The sequence below is a fragment of the Salvelinus fontinalis genome, chromosome 30, assembly GCF_029448725.1.
Source record: "Salvelinus fontinalis isolate EN_2023a chromosome 30, ASM2944872v1, whole genome shotgun sequence".
Classification (NCBI taxonomy): Eukaryota; Metazoa; Chordata; class Actinopteri; order Salmoniformes; family Salmonidae; genus Salvelinus; species Salvelinus fontinalis.
Window position 1 is genome coordinate 26,941,467 of NC_074694.1, and position 17,668 is coordinate 26,959,134.

The window sequence follows — 17,668 nt, forward strand, 5'->3', positions numbered from 1 at the left end:
CAGGTGGGAAAAGTTAGCTAAATTATTTAGACAATTAGCTTCAGCTGGTTGGTATGCGACCATAGCAAAATTGGTTTGACTTTGGATAGCCCATCTCTGGGAATAGTTAGCGACGGTCAATAAATGACACAATGTAAATGGGACAACATTTTCATGTTGCACATATTTTGCTGTCTCATTAAATGCTTTCAATATTTGTATATGAATTTCTACAATTTCTAGTTGGTTTGAGGTTAAGTCATTGAAATCTGGAGCTACTGACCTTGTAAAATATTGTCCCATGTACACTGTGTAATTTGCTAGCTCCATAGGGATATCAAATGTCAAACCAAATAGACCATGGGCATTATGATCAGATCACTTGCAGCTACACTCTGAATTGAAAATTATTTGGGTACTGTCAACTGTAAACAGAATTAAAATAAACACAATCCACAGAAAACTGTTACGTACCCTTTCTTCTGTGACATACTATTTTTTCCTATCTCGCAAAGCTCAGTTTTGGATGAGACTTACTTTATGACCAAACTTATCCTATTTACACTTTGTAGTCAATCATGACACTAGAATAAATGTTTTTGACACATATAGATGAAACATAGGCAATTTTCAAATGAGAAGTTGCTTTTTAGGGGCATCTGTTCTTTAACACATTTGCTCAAATGCTTATCCATTTGAAGTCCACTCAACTGGCAGAATAACGCTGATTAAGCATTTGGTATTTTTTTTATAGTGCAGGAGAATGACAAATCATGACATTATTGTATTTACTTTTGAATCTTAACTGTTTGTTTTCTAGACAATTAAATAACATGAGTCATGATATTTTTGTACAAATAAAACATATCACAATGTGTAAAGTACTTTGAATAGAAATTTACGTTCTAGGATCTTCATCTCATCCTTGTGTACATTCATCAGTCATATCTATTTCCGCAGTGTGACCATTCTAGAATCTAGAGGTAAATATGCCACTGTCTGGAGGTCTGGAAGGCCATGGTGGGTTTGGGACAATGGGGCTCAGAGTCAGACTGGGAGACAGTGAGGTGTTCATGGCTAGCTGCTCCCTCCTCCTCTATCCATCGCAGCAAGGCCTGAGAGAGACAAGTCAACCCATTATACTGTACCATGGGAAATAGACTTGCAACCAGGCTACAGAATATAGTAGTGTATCAAAGTTTACGCAAATTATGTGCTTACCTTGCGGAGGCAGAGTGGGCAGGGGTCCAGGGGCTGGGTGTCTGACTCCTCCAGGTGGTTGGAGCCCTGCATGACACACTGCAGCCACTGGCATTGCTTCACCCCAAAGATTTGCCCCATCTCATGGGTGACTGTATGTAGGCAAACATAGGGTAGGAATAGGTATACATGTGGAAGCAGCAAGCAGCCTAGCTGTTAGAGCATTGGTCCAGTAACCGAATGGTCGTCAGTTCAAATCCACAAGCTGACAAAGTGAAAAACCTGTCAATGCTCCAGGATCTGTAATTACTCCACCTCAAAGGAGTGTAGTGACATGGGAGAACTTAAGGTTGAACACCAGGCAGGCTGTGGCATTCTGGATAAACTGCAGGGTTTTGATGTTCCCCCCAATCAGGGACTTATTTTGACCTGGGACACCAGGTGGGTGAAATTTAGTATCAGGTAGAAAAGAAAACGAGCAAGCTCTGGACCTTGTAAGGTAAGAGTTGAATACACCTGTTGTAGCGCATTAACCAGCAAGAGCGACTCACTGCTTTGATGTTTGCAGAGAACTAAAGGATGTTGTCCAGGGTCATGCTAAGTTTCTTTGCACTCTGATTTAGCGATGTTACCTCTTATGCCGGAGCTCCAGGGCACGCAAAGCAGTGTACTTAGAAGCAGTGTTCCGATGGCTGTATCACTTTATCAGAAGCACGTGATCAATGACCTCTGGAGATTTGTTTAGTCTAACAACCACCTGATTGGTATTGGTTTGGTAGAAGACAAAGAGACTATGCTGCGCACACGCTACGGGGTGTGGTAAGTCATTATAATAATTTGGCTACTCTAAATTATTTTGACCAGCAGGTGCCACTAGTGTACACTGTGTTGATTGATTAAAGCCTTGAACAATGAACCTATTTTCGACACACTTGGCTGGAAAACCTCAATGCTTCAGGAAGCTTCGTTTCCCCATCACTATGTGGAGTTATCAACCATGGTGGAGAGGTCTTGGAGTGGGCAGGCCTTTCCCGGGAGGAAGAGCAGCTCCATTTTGTCAAGGTTGAGCTTGAGGTTGTGGGCTGACATCCAAGCTGAGATGTCTGCCAGGCACACAGAGATGCGTGTTGCCACCTGGGTGTATGAAGGCGGGAAGGAGTAGAGTAGGTGAGTGTCATCCGCATAGCAATGATAAGAGAGACCATGTGAGGATATGACAAAGGTTAATTTATTTCAGTATATTTTGTACTCAAAGTGACCCTTTGGGGGCCATAGCACCTGGAAACATCCCCAAAGGGGAACCCTGGCCCATGCCCCTGGGTATGCCATGAGGTGGTTTCTCTCACCTGTGTGGATCTGTAGGTTGCGTGAACTGCAGTTGACCCTGAATGCACAGACCATGGCGGTAGTGGTCACCGGAGGCAATAGCTAAACCATCAGCCCAAAAGAAGGCCTGGCAGTAGTCCCTCAGCCACTCCACGTACTGGCCTGTCTCTCCCTCCCCATAGGAACCTGTGAAATAACCCACAAATGGGTGACATCAACTGAATGGTACCACTCAATGTTTAACCTTGCATATCCTCTCCCACATAGCTCTGTAAAATGGGTTCAATGGAACATTCTGGTGTTTGTACTGTAGCCCTGAATGCTGTTTCTGTGGTCTTTGTGCCTGGCTCAGAAGGAAAGAAAAACTAGGAGATCCACTGGTAGTGTATGCCCTATCCAGTCACTTACAGTAGCTGCTGTGTGTGGCTCAATAGTAGTGGTCAGCTCAATCACACACTAATTAGTTTGTTGTACATGGTGCGCCAGCTTATGGCATCTGATTCACTGTTACTTTCAAAGGATCTTGCCACTGCAGGGAAACTGTATCCCTGTACAGTATTAGGCCATAGGGCTTGAGAGACGACAAAGACAGAGAGAGATTGTGGACCCACCTACCGATGGTCTATGTGTAGATAGTACTGTGACCCTTGATGGGCGTGCTGCGGTAGGGGTTGCTATAGAAACTAGAAGTCCAGCGGCTCCTCTGTGTGCGAGGGGATCCAGTCCGAGTCGGAGTACACAGTGATGAGCCGGAACCAGGACCCGTCCCCCGGATGGAGACCCTCCTCCAGGAGCCTCCGCTCTTGTCGGCTGTACTTACAGTAGCGATAACTCAGGTCACAGCGGCTGGACACAAGGGCGGTGCAAAGTGTCTCCGGGGGTGCTGGATCACCTGCATCTGTGGAGCAGCCAGGTGGAGGTGAGGAGAGGACACAGGTGTGACGCAAGGTGAAGTTAGAGTAGGATGAAGTTGACCTAAAGGCCTAGACACTGTACCTCCCTCCTAATGGCATTGGTTAGGGTTAGGGTTTGAGAAGGATGTTTAATATTTGTACTTTAGAGCATCTTCCAGAGCCTTGTATGGCACAGCGACAAGTGAGACTAAGACTGCACAGGTAAGACCCACCTTATATGTGTAAAGGGTCGATGTGCAGCAGGTGGGACGGAGTCAGGCGCAGGACACAGAGGATGAGTAATAATGGACTTTTACTCAAGACGACAACAAAATAAATTCCACGCAGGGAAAACAATCCAGCTCACAAAATATTAGCGACAGCTAAACACAGAACAAACACGCACAAAACCATGTGGGAACCAGAGGGTTAAATAGGGAATAAATAATAATGTAATGGAAACCAGGTGTGTACAATAAAGACAAAACAAATGGACAATGAAACGTAGATCGGTGGCGGCTAGAAAACCGGTGACGTTGACCACCAAACGCCGCCCGAACAAGGAGAGGCACTAACTTCGGCGGAAGTCGTGACAAAATGTGGGGCTCAGACAACAGAAACTAAACCCAGCTGAAACATAACGTTCTGAGAACCATATGTTTCTCCGAGCTTGGTGAGAGTTTGGTTGTCCTATGGTTATTTTGCATACAACCTTCCCACAACTTTCTCTGAATGTTGCAGGATAGTTTGCTTGGCTTTGGAACATTCTCAGTACATTTAAGGAATTTTACATTATTTTAACAGAACGTTTCCTAAAGGTTCAAACATGGTTACATTTACTTTCAATGTTGGTAATGTTCTCCAACTGGTTTGACATTGGGGATGCTCTCAAAAATTTCAGAGAACATTAAGAAACAACATTCTTCTGTGGGAATCTCAGTACTTCAGCGTAACGTTTCCTACAGGTTTCCTCATGGTTCTACTTAAAGATATGTTCCCACTGGCCTCCCGGGTGGCGCAGTGGTCTAGGGCACTGCATCGCAGTGCTAACTGCGCCACCAGAGTCTCTGGGTTCGCGCCCAGGCTCTGTCGCAGCCGGCCGCGACCGGGAGGTCCGTGGGGCGACGCACAATTGGGCTAGCGTCGTCCGGGGTAGGGTGGGTTTGGCCGGTAGGGATATCCTTGTCTCATCGCGCTCCAGCGACTCCTGTGGCGGGCCGGGCGCAGTGTGCGCTAACCAAGGGGGACAGGTACACGGTGTTTCCTCCGACACATTGGTGCGGCTGGCTTCCGGGTTGGAGGCGCGCTGTGTTAAAGAAGCAGTGCGGCTAGGTTGGGTTGTGCTTCGGAGGACGCATGGCTTTCGACCTTCGTCTCTCCCGAGCCCGTACGGGAGTTGTAGCGATGAGACAAGATAGTAATTACTAGCGATTGGATACCACGAAAATTGGGGAGAAAAGGGGGTAAAAAAAATAAATAAAAAAATAAAATAAAAAGATATGTTCCCAAATTGTTCTGAGAACGTTAAGAAATTGTTCCATAAAACCAAAAGAACACCTTAGTAACGTACAGAGAACATTTCGTTCTCAGCATCGACAAAACTCTCTCTATCCTCCTATATTGTTAAGTGTGTTGGCTGCGCCCACTAATCGGCCACTAATGAGTGCTTGTTTCCTTTTGAAATGGGTATGGTTGAATACACTAAAATGAACAGCTTTGTATGCATAAAAAAACATGGCATGCTTGTTCCACCCTGGTGGTGCAGTATTTGTATTTATTATGGATCCTCATTGGCTGCTGTCAAGGAATAGAGTTCCATGTGGTCATGGCTCTATGTAGTACTGTGCGCCTTCCATAGTCTGTTCTGGACTAGCCGAGCTGTGCGCTAGTAGTTCAAACAGACAGCTCAATCATTCAACATTTCAATACCTCTCATAAATACAAGTCAATCTCTCCTCCAATTTGAGCCAGGAGAGATTGACATTCATATTATTTTTTAGCTCTCTCTGTACATCCAAGGGCCAGCTGTGCTGCCTTGTTCTGAGCCAATTGCAAAAAGTCACTTTTTGTGGCACCAGACCAAACGACTGAACAGTAGTCCATGTGCGAACCAAACTAGGACTTGTAGGATCTGCCTTGTTGATTGTGCTGTTAAGAAGGTAGAGCAGCGCTTTATTATGGACAGACTTCTCCCTATTTTTGCTACTGTTGTATCAATATGTTTTGACCATGACAGTTTACAATCCAGGGTTACTCCAAGCTGTTTAGTCACCTTTCACATTATTTATTACATGATTTAGTTGAGGTTTAGGGTTTAGTGAATGATTTGTCCCAAATACAATGCTTTAAGTTTTAGAAATATTTAGGACTGACCTATTCCTTGCCACCCACTCTGAAACTGACTGCAGCTCTTTGTTAAATGTTGCAGTCATTTCAGTTGCTGTAGTAGCTGACGTGTATAGTGATGAGTTATCCGCATACATAGACACTTGTATGGCTTTAAGAGGCTTTACTCAAAGCTTACTCATAAGCTTTAAGAGATGTCCTACCCTAAATGACAAATTAGTCCACAGCTATCTTTTGGTGACTCTCAAAAAACATGGCTTGACCACAAACCCAAGGGCTCTTTTAAATGTAACCAGTGCAACCATTGCAGCAATATTGCACAGAAAACGTATTTGGTGGACACAGCTTATAAAATGGAGTATTAAGTTAAGCATTTCATTAACTGCAAAACCACTCATGTCATCTATAGATTGGAATGTCCACAGTGCAAGGTGTTCTACATTGGACGGACAAAGAGACGCCTTCAAGACCGCTTAGCGGAACACAAGTACGCCATACGGGTAGGCAATGAAGACTACCCCATGGCAAGGCACTACAAGTCCTTACACCATGGCAACCCTGCCCTGCCAACCCTACAAGCTATGGGTATTGAGCATGTTCCGGCCTCTATTAGAAAAGGGGACAGTCTTAAACAGTTAAACCAAAGGGAAGGTTTTTGGATTTACAAACTACAGGCCACTAAGTACCCTGGTTTAAATGAAGATATGGATTTCTCACCCTTCCTGTAGGGTCGTGATAGGTCCATTTCAATCAATCAATCAATCAATTTTATTTTATATAGCCCTTCGTACATCAGATAATATCTCGAAGTGCTGTACAGAAACCCAGCCTAAAACCCCAAACAGCTAGAATGCAGGTGTAGAAGCACGGTGGCTAGGAAAAACTCCCTAGAAAGGCCAAAACCTAGGAAGAAACCTAGAGAGGAACCAGGCTATGAGGGGTGGCCAGTCCTCTTCTGGCTGTGCCGGGTGGAGATTATAACAGAACTATGCCAAGATGTTCAAAAATGTTCATAAGTGACAAGCATGGTCAAATAATAATCATGAATAATTTTCAGTTGGCTTTTCATAGCTGATCATTAAGAGTTGAAAAACAACAGGTCTGGGACAGGTGGCGGTTCCATAACCGCAGGCAGAACAGCTGAAACTGGAATAGCAGCAAGGCCAGGCGGACTGGGGACAGCAAGGAGTCACCACGGGCGGCAGTCCCGACGCATGGTCCTAGGGCCCAGGTCCTCCGAGAGAAAGAAAGAGAGAAGGAGAAAATTAGAGAGAGCCAAGATTTTCAAAATGTTCATAAATGACAAGCATGGTCAAATAATAATCAGGAATAAATCTCAGTTGGCTTTTCATAGCCGATCATTAAGAGTTGAAAACAGCAGGTCTGGGACAGGTAGGGGTTCCATAACCGCAGGCAGAAGAGTTGAAACTGGAATAGCAGCAAGGCCAGGCGGACTGGGGGCAGCAAGGAGTCACCACGGCCGGTAGTCCCGACGTATGGTCCTAGGGCTCAGGTCCTCCGAGAGAAAGAGAGAAGGAGAAAATTAGAGAGAGCCAAGATTTTCAAAATGTTCATAAATGACAAGCATGGTCAAATAATAATCAGGAATAAATCTCAGTTGGCTTTTCATAGCCGATCATTAAGAGTTGAAAACAGCAGGTCTGGGACAGGTAGGGGTTCCATAACCGCAGGCAGAAGAGTTGAAACTGGAATAGCAGCAAGGCCAGGCGGACTGGGGGCAGCAAGGAGTCACCACGGCCGGTAGTCCCGACGTATGGTCCTAGGGCTCAGGTCCTCCGAGAGAAAGAGAGAAGGAGAAAATTAGAGAGAGCCAAGATTTTCAAAATGTTCATAAATGACAAGCATGGTCAAATAATAATCAGGAATAAATCTCAGTTGGCTTTTCATAGCCGATCATTAAGAGTTGAAAACAGCAGGTCTGGGACAGGTAGGGGTTTCGTAACCGCAGGCAGAAACAGTTGAAACTGGAATAGCAGCAAGGCCGGGCGGACTGGGGACAGCAAGGTGTCAGCATGCCCGGTAGTCCTGACGTATGGTCCTAGGGCTCAGGTTCTCAGAGAGAAAGAGAGAACGAGAGAATTAGAGAGAGCATACTTAAATTCACACAGGACACTGGATAAGACAGGAGAAGTACTCCAGGTATAACCAACTGACCCCAGCCCCCCGACACATAAACTACTGCAGCATAAATACTGGAGGCTGAGACAGGAGCGGTCAGGAGACACTGTGGCCCCATCCGAAGAAACCCCCGGACAGGGCCAAACAGGAAGGATATAACCCCACCCACTCTGCCAAAGCACAGCCCCCACACCACTAGAGGGATATCCTCAACCACCAACTTACAATCCTGAGACAAGGCCGACAAAGGTCTCCACCACAGCACAACCACCACAGCACAACCAAGGGGGGGCGCCAACCCAGACAGGAAGTTCACGTCAGTAACTCAACCCGTCAGTAACTCAACCCACTCAAGTGACGCACCCCTCCTAGGGACGGCATGAAAGAGCACCAGCAAGCCAGTGACTCAGCCCCAGTAACAGGGTTAGAGGCAGAGAATCCCAGTGGAGAGAGGGGAACCGGCCCTGGAGAGACAGCAAGGGTGGTTCGTTGCTCCAGAGCCTTTCCGTTCACCTTCACACTCCTGGGCCAGACTACACTCAATCATATGACCTACTGAAGAGATAAGTCTTCAGTAAAGACTTAAAGGTTGAGACCGAGTCTGCGTCTCTCACATGGGTAGGCAGACTGTTCCATAAAAATGGAGATCTATAGGAGAAAGCCCTGCCTCCAGCTGTTTGCTTAGAAATTTTAGGGACAATTAGGAGGCCTGCGTCTTGTGACCGTAGCGTACGTGTAGGTATGTACGGCAGGACCAACTCGGAAAGATAGGTAGGAGCAAGCCCATGTAACGCTTTATAGGTTAACAGTAAAACCTTGAAATCAGCCCTTGCCTTAACGGGAAGCCAGTGTAGGGAAGCTAGCACTGGAGTAATATGATCAAATTTCTTGGTTCTAGTCAGGATTCTAGCAGCCGTATTTAGCACTAACTGAAGTTTATTTAGTGCTTTATCCGGGTAGCCGGAAAGTAGAGCATTGCAGTAGTCTAACCTAGAAGTAACAAATGCATGGATTAATTTTTCTGCATCATTTTTGGACAGAACATTTCTGATTTTTGCAATGTTACGTAGATGGAAAAAAGCTGTCCTTGAAACAGTCTTGATATGTTCGTCAAAAGAGAGATCAGGGTCAAGAGTAACGCCGAGGTCCTTCACAGTTTTATTTGAGACGACTTTACAACCATCAAGATTAATTGTCAGATTTAACAGAAGATCTCTTTGTTTCTTGGGACCTAGAACAAGCATCTCTGTTTTGTCCGAGTTTAAAAGTAGAAAGTTTTCAGCCATCCACTTCCTTATGTCTGAAACACAGGCTTCTAGCGAGGGCAATTTTGGGGCTTCACCATGTTTCATTGAAATGTACAGCTGAGTGTCATCCGCATAGCAGTGAAAGTTAACATTATGTTTTCGAATAACATCCCCAAGAGGTAAAATATATAGTGAAAACAATAGTGGTCCTAAAACGGAACCTTGAGGAACACCGAAATGTACATTTGATTTGTCAGAGGACAGACCATTCACAGAGACAAACTGATATCTTTCCGACAGGTAAGATCTAAACCAGGCCAGAACTTGTCCGTGTAGACCAATTTGGGTTTCCAGTCTCTCCAAAAGAATGTGGTGATCGATGGTGTCAAAGGCAGCACTAAGGTCCAGTAGCACGAGGACAGATGCAGAGCCTCGGTCTGACGCCATTAAAAGGTCATTTACCACCTTCACAAGTGCAGTCTCAGTGCTATGATGGGGTCTAAAACCAGACTGAAGCATTTCGTATACATTGTTTGTCTTCAGAAAGGCAGTGAGTTGCTGCGCAACAGCTTTTTCTAAAATTTTTGAGAGGAATGGAAGATTCGATATAGGCCGATAGTTTTTTATATTTTCCGGGTCAAGGTTTGGCTTTTTCAAGAGAGGCTTTATCACTGCCACTTTTAGTGAGTTTGGTACACATCCGGTGGATAGAGAGCTGTTTATTATGTTCAACATAGGAGGGCCAAGCACAGGAAGCAGCTCCTTCAGCAGTTTAGTAGGAATAGGATCCAGTATGCAGCTTGAAGGTTTAGAGGCCATGATTATTTTCATCATTGTGTCAAGAGATATAGTACTAAAACACTTAAGTGTCTCTCCCGATCCCAGGCCCTCGCAGAGCTGTGCAGATCCAGGACAGCTAAGCCCTGGAGGAATACGCAGATTCAAAGAGGAGTCCGTAATTTGCTTTCTAATGGTCATGATCTTTTCCTCAAAGAAGTTCATGAATTTATTACTGCTGAAGTGAAAGCCATCCTCTCTTGGGGAATGCTGCTTTTTAGTTAGCTTTGCAACAGTATCAAAAAGAAATTTTGGATTGTTCTTATTTTCCTCGATTAAGTTGGAAAAGTAGGATGATCGAGCAGCAGTGAGGGCTCTTCGGTACTGCACGGTACTGTCTTTCCAAGCTAGTCGGAAGACTTCCAGTTTTGTGTGGCGCCATTTCCGTTCCAATTTCCTGGAAGCTTGCTTCAAAGCTCGGGTATTTTCTGTATACCAGGGAGCTAGTTTCTTATGACAAATGTTTTTCGTTTTTAGGGGTGCAACTGCATCTAGGGTATTGCGCAAGGTTAAATTGAGTTCCTCAGTTAAGTGGTTAACTGATTTTTGTCCTCTGACGTCCTTGGGTAGGCAGAAGGAGTCTGGAAGGGCATCAAGGAATTTTTGTGTTGTCTGAGAATTTATAGCACGACTTTTGATGCTCCTTGGTTGGGGTCTGAGCAGATTATTTGTTGCGATTGCAAACGTAATAAAATGGTGGTCCGATAGTCCAGGATTATGTGGAAAAACATTAAGATCTACAACATTTATTCCATGGGACAAAACTAGGTCCAGAGTATGACTGTGGCAGTGAGTAGGTCCAGAGACATGTTGGACAAAACCCACTGAGTCGATGATGGCTCCGAAAGACTTTTGGAGTGGGTCTGTGGACTTCTCCATGTGAATATTAAAATCACCAAAAATTAGAATATGATCTGCTATGACTACAAGGTCTGATAGGAATTCAGGAAACTCAGAGAGGAACGCTGTATATGGCCCAGGAGGCCTGTAAACAGTAGCTATAAAAAGTGATTGAGTAGGCTGCATAGATTTCATGACTAGAAGCTCAAAAGACGAAAACGCCATATTTTTTTTTGTAAATTGAAATTTGCTATCGTAGATGTTAGCAACACCTCCGCCTTTGCGGGATGCACGGGGGATATGGTCACTAGTGTAACCAGGAGGTGAGGCCTCATTTGCTGTCATCTAGTGGACATTTTGCTCAATTGCCCTCATCTATGTTTAGACTGTTGTTGTTCATGTTTGCTGTGTTCTAGTGCAATATGGAATATATTGCTTTCTTATTCTTGACACTTCTCCCAGTCATATTTAAGGTTAGAACTGCCTTTCTAGGGGTTCTGATACTTATAGCTTGGAGTTAAATTTTTTGATAACATAGCTACTGTATTTCACTTTTTAATGTGTATAGTATTGCTTACTAGGTGTGTCCAATCAATTTTGTAACTACTCCCTCTTCAAATTAGGGCTAATTGGAAAAGCTGTTCAAAAGAGGACATTGTATTATTTCTTTGTACTCCCTGACGAAGGCCATGCAGCCGAAACGCGTCAGATTTTTTAAACTTTGTTTCTATTGACCATGTCATACAAATAAAGGCATTTTAATTAATTATATGAAGAGTGCCTTGGTCCTCCTTTTTTACCTTCTGTCTACCAAAATGTTCTATTGTGTACCTTAGTAGTGCTTCCCTTCCTCCTCTTTCTGCCATTGGCATGTCGTTTGTAAAGATTGAAAAAAGTAAGGGGCCTAGACAACTGCCCTGGGGAATTCCTGATTCTACCTGGATTATGTCGGAGAGGCTTCCATTTTTTTATTTTATTTTATTTATTTTATTTCACCTTTATTTAACCAGGTAGGCAAGTTGAGAACAAGCTCTCATTTACAATTGCGACCTGGCCAAGATAAAGCAAAGCAGTTCAACACATACAACAACACAGAGTTACACATGGAGTAAAACAAACATACAGTCAATAATACAGTAGAAAAATAAGTCTATATACAATGTGAGCAAATGAGGTGAGATAACTGTAAAATAGCATTGTATCTGGTCAAACACAATTTTTTCCAAAGGTTGCTAAGGGTTGGTAAAAGGCTGCTTGGTCGGCTATTTAAGCCAGTAATGGGGGCTATTCTTAGGTAGCGAAATCACTTTTGCTTCCCTCCAGGCCTGGGGGCACACACTTTCTAGTAGGCAATTTCATCTGCTATTATCCTCAGTAATTTTCTATCAAAGTTGTCAGACCCCGGTGGCTTGTCATTGTCTATAGACAACAATTTTTTCACCTCTTCCATGCTCACTTTATGGAATTCAAAATTACAATCAAATTGTATTTGTCACATGCGCCAAATACAACACGTGTAGACGTTACAGTGAAATGCTTAATTACAAGCCCTTAACCAACAATGCAGTTTTAAGAAAAATATTTTGGGTACCGGTACAGAGTCAATGTGTGGGGGCACAGGTTAGTTGAGGTAATTGAGGTAATATGTACATGTAGATAGAGGTAAAGTGACTATGCAAGGATAATAAACGGAGAGTAGCAGTAGCATAAAAATGGGAATGGGAGGGTAGAAGCTGTCAAGAAGCCTTTAGGACCTAGACTTGCGCTTGCCATGCAGTAGCAGAGAGAACAGTCTATGACTAAGGTGGCTGGAGTCTTTGGCAATTTTTTTAGGGCCTTCCTCTGACACCGCCTGGTGATGCAATCAGTCAGGATGCTCTCGATGGTGCAGCTGTAGAACTTTTTGAGGATCTGAGGACCAATGCCAAATATTTTCTGTCTCCTGAGGGGAATGTGTAGTGACAACGTTTGTTGCTGGCACGTCATGCCTAAGTTTGCTAATCTTGCCAATGAATTTTTTTTAAATTAAAGTTGTTGGTAATATCAATCAGTTTTGTGATGAATGAGCCATCTGATTCAATGAATGATGGAGCTGAGTTTGACCTTTTTCCAACAATGTCATTTAAGTTGCTCAAGTTGTTTTACTATCATTCTTTATGTAATTTATCTTTGTTAGTGTAGTTTCTTCTTCTTTTATTCTGTTTAGTCACAGGATTTCTTAATTTGCAATATGTTTGCCAATCGGTTGTGCAGCCAGACTTATTTGTCATTCATTTTGCCTCATCCTTCGCAACCATACAATTTTTCAATTCCTCATCAATCCACAGGGATTTAACCGTTTTTAATAATTTTCTTAATGAGTGCATGCTTGTTAGTAACTGGAATAAGCAATTTCATAAATGTGTGAAGCGCAGCATCGGTTTGCTCCTCATTACACACCACAGACCAAGAAATATTCCTTACATCAACAATATAGGAATCACTACAAAACTTTTTGTATGACCTTTTTAAGTGGACTAATTCCAGGGATACAGAACAGAAGATTGATGCAGGGTCGCAATAAATGTGTTTGCATTATTCATGCATAAGGAAATTAATTTCCATTGGTCCTATCTATGCTTGGAGTTAGCCCAAAATAAGATAGCAGTGTTATTAAAAGGCTTATTGAAACATTCAATAAAATGTTTAGGGAAGTTATAAATCTCCAAATAACCTATAATACCCGTTCTCAGAGCGCTAATAAAACCTCCAGGGAAAACTTTCAAGGAACCAGAGTAAAACGTTCTCCGACCCTTCCTGCAACTGAAAAAAAAATCCCAGACAAAATGTTCACTTCTGTGCTCAGAATGTTTAAAAAATATGTTGGTTTTACCAGTCAGGAAATGCATGACGACGTTCCCACAACCAACGTGAAACAAAAAACATAAGTTCCCACAACTTCCAAGGAACCAAATGTGCTAGCTGGGAACGCCTCCTGACTTTTTTGTTTTTGTCAATTGTCTTTAAAGCTGCACTATGCAAAAATCAAATAATTCAGATACGCACAAATCGAATTATGGCCCCTATAATTCCAGAACTGGTGGAGGAATAAAAATAACTTCTAAATGTCAACTTTTGCAACCACCAGTAACACATACAACACAAAATGACACAATCATTTTTCTTCGGTGACCCAGGTAGATAGAACAATGAGGGTTAGTTCTAAAAATATATATTTGGTATTACATGTGATTTACAAATCGTACTGTAGATTCTGCAGATGGCATTCGGTCGATTTCTGCTTCAAGTAGATCGTTACGTCATCAAACGTCATGTAAATACTATCAGCTGGGTCTTTTTCCTAGCAGGGCTGGCTTGGGTTCCTGGTACTGTACCTCTTTCGGATCTGTCATTTCACCAAGACGGAATGAGAGTTTGACTGATCTCAAATAAGACTATCAACACTCGAGTTAAATTGACGGTTTGGAGGAATCTCTCGCTTGTTTCGTTATAGTTTAGCCAGTTTTCTATGCTAGCTGGTTAGCAAAGTAGCGTAGGCTATACGTTAGCTAGCTAACAACGGTGAACGGTAGCCAACTCTAGCATAGAGAGACTGGAAATAGACTTCATTGCATAACGTTAACTGAGAGAGAAGCTAGTTTACTGACATAATTAGCATCCATATTCTGTGAAAGTGACAGTGAATGCTCAATTCTAAGACTTAACCAGTCAAGGGTTGTTACTTTGCTAACCAGGGCAGGGAGGCTATTCAACAAGCTAACGTTAGCATTCAGCTAGATCAGAATGCCCTGACTGAGCTTGTGCGGTAAGTTTGGGGAGAGCTGCTGTGCGTACGATAATAGATTTTCTGCAAGGCTGAAAGCTTCCAGGGAGAGGAGTTGTTTTCATTCAGACGTGTCCAGGGCAGGGGCCTTAACGAACGTCTTTCTCACTAAAAAGAAGCTATAGACAATCGTCTCCCAAATGTTGACAGAAAACAGGTGAGTTTCTTTCTTAGAATAACGCCTTATTCAATTACTATCGACCTCAGTGACTGCTAACTGTATTTGTCTCTCTTGTAGGCTAACTGATCACGCAATATCAGTTTAATATCTCACTTGGTTGTTTTCTACCCTGTGTACTGATCAATAAGTTGTCATACCCATGGCTGATAATTTGAGGACGTCTGCTCCTGTAACTAGGCTGTGCATGAGATCGCCTATCTCTCTATTTTGGGTACTTGGTGTTCTCTCACACATACACCTGCTCTCTCAAAATAGGCCTAGTAATATATGCCATTTAGTAGACGCTTTTATCCAAAGGGACTTACAGTATACATTTGAAGTGTGGGTGGCACCAGTGGGAATCAAACCCATGGCCTTTGTTGTTGCAAGCACCGTGATCTTCTGACTGAGTCACACAGATCACAAATGCAAACTTCCTCTCTTTCTCTCTAAGATGGTCACTCTCTCACTTTTACTCCCTGGCCTCTCTCACTCTCACTGTGTACAGGAAGCGGCGGCGTGGTGGAGACAATGAGGGGGACCAGCTGAACCCCCAGGCCAAAAGGTCAGGAGGGGGGCAGGAGGGTCACGTCATGGTGTCCAAATTGGGCCAAGATGTTTGGGACTCTGAGGTGACAGAACACCCACACACACACATACTTGTGATGGTTTGGGCAACAAGTATTTTATGTAAGTCATACCTGTTTTTCTCTTTCTGTGCTCCAGTCATCCAGCAGTGACAGCAGTAGTGGTATCAGTAGTCCTGAGAGGGCAACGGGAGGAGGTAGCACATATACGAAGAACAGCACGTCCCAGGGTCTCCTCAGACCCTTGCCAGAAGACCCTTCCATTTCCTCGTTGAGTCTTTATGGCAACGACACCCCCTATGACCACATCAACAGTGTCCTGAGGGAGGCCCACTTCAGCAGTCTGCAGACCAGAGGTCAACCAGGATCTACGTGACCTCATCCCACCTCAGACCCTTGTTACCCCACTGGAACAAGCCCCTGGGTAGGATCCAGGAAGAAGTTGCCCATAGGCTCAAATCTAGAATAAACTTACCCCAGATTTGTGTCCAGGAGCAACTTCATCCTACTGGAATTCAGGATGTGGCAGATGTGGGTAAAGATCCTTTGGGCTCTGGACCCAATCCATACCATTGTCCCTGTGCTGTACACCTTGAAATGTGCCATACAGAAAGCACACCTACATATCCAATGGCCCACCCACTGTGGTACTACTATATGCAGTATGTATGTACTCCAGCACTTTACTGAGGGGTCTACTATTCTGTGGTGGTCTCCTTACATGAGTGAGTTGTTGTTGGACATTATCATCGCCACTGGTGCTATCTACTACAGACAGACATCGGTATGAGTGTCTAAGTGCTTGCTGTAGCCTAATTAATAAAGTGAAGCACTTTATCCTGCCTGTTATATTTTCTTGTCTAGCCCAGTACTCATGCTGTTTCTATGCATAGCTGAGTGTGAGTTGATGTTGATTAGTTTCTGTGATTACTTTCTATGATCATCACATTGGCCTAGATGAAATCCAGAAAGAGAATTTCAAGCCACACTGCCAAGCTTCTTGAACTGATAAGGCGAGGTTCTTTACAGAATAAAGGTTTGAGTTTGTCCTTGTGTACACATGTCGGCAGGTTTCTGTGGAACTGGCATTTCCAGCAACTGCAGTGACCATCAACTGCTCATCCTCGCACCACGAAAAAAGTAGAGGGAACCATGAGTACACTCACTTGCACAGAATACATTTCTCTATGACTATAACAGGCGACATTCTCCATTGTTCAGGGGAGTGAATTGAACATTACAGAATGTTCCAATAGAAATGGTATTTTTTTGTTTCTCTCTACAACATTGTTTAACGGACCACACCACTCAATAGTATACGCCTCAGACCCACGAGTGTGGGTCAGTCTGGGAAGATCAGTGGGTTCACTGTAACGAGACACAATCTACATTTTGCATACCTCTGCTATTTTCCAGATACCATCACAAACATTGAGTTGCAGGGGCCTTTGAGTTTGTTTTCATACAGCCTCCAATAACCTTTATCCTTCCCTGTGTTTTTCTTTATCCTTCCATCATCTTGGCAATGCTTATCGTCATCACTATTATAGCCTGTCACCCTAGGAAAGTAAACAACAAAATACAGGTGGGAGACTGACATCTCTGGTCTTGTTGAAAAATGTTTGGCCCTGTTTGAAAACTTTGAAAAAGCATACTTTCTTCCTCTCTTCAAGTAAAGTCACTGCTTGATTACTTAGGAGTCTGTTCTACACTATACACAAGGGGGCAATCTATACCTAACGTTGATGAAAAATCAAGAAAGGATGGCTGCAGTAAGCAGCCCTGTCAAGTGACAATTTCGCAGTGTATGTACTTGTTCAGTTTGAAATTGCTATGAGACAATTTATTTTATTATGTTACAGATGTCTGGGTACAGTAACGCCACTTACTCCAGTATTAAAATGGAACTGCAGCCCCATCAGGACATCCCTGATATCAGTAGTGATCTGTACAGTTTAATTGTGAAGTTTACATACACTTAGGTTGGAGTCATTAAAACTTGTTTTTCAACCTCTCAACAAATGTCTTGTTAACAAACTATAGTTTTGGCAAGTCGGTTAGGACATCTAAGTAATTTAGTAATTTTAGTAATTTTTCCAACAATTGTTTACAGACAGATTATTTCACTTATAACTCACTGTTTCCAAACGCCTGAAGGTACCATGTTCACCCGTACAAACAATAGTACACAAGTATAAACACCATGGGACCACGCAGCCGTCTTACCGCTCAGGAAGGAGATGCGTTCTGTCTCCTAGAGATGAACGTGCTTTGGTGCGAAAAGTGCAAAT

At 43.4% G+C, this 17,668-nt stretch overlaps 1 protein-coding gene and 1 pseudogene across 1 annotated transcript; one reads left to right on the forward strand and one right to left on the reverse strand.

Annotated features, from left to right (window-relative positions):
• Positions 1 to 631: 631 nt before the first annotated feature.
• Positions 632 to 13,695, reverse strand: LOC129828499 (archaemetzincin-2-like; annotated as a pseudogene).
• Positions 13,696 to 14,089: 394 nt separating this feature from the next.
• si:dkey-21c1.1 (uncharacterized protein LOC100150256 homolog) lies at positions 14,090 to 16,424 on the forward strand. The gene is made up of 3 exons (XM_055890201.1): positions 14,090 to 14,787; positions 15,299 to 15,422; positions 15,517 to 16,424. The coding sequence occupies exons 1-3, from the start codon at positions 14,771 to 14,773 to the stop codon at positions 15,751 to 15,753; spliced, it is 378 nt and encodes a 125-aa protein (XP_055746176.1). The 5' UTR covers positions 14,090 to 14,770; the 3' UTR covers positions 15,754 to 16,424.
• Positions 16,425 to 17,668: the final 1,244 nt, after the last annotated feature.

Coding starts and splice junctions, on each gene's coding strand:
- si:dkey-21c1.1 (XM_055890201.1), top strand. Junction 15,423..15,516: donor AAGATGTTTGGGACTCTGAG/GTGACAGAACAC, acceptor TCTGTGCTCCAG/TCATCCAGCAGTGACAGCAG.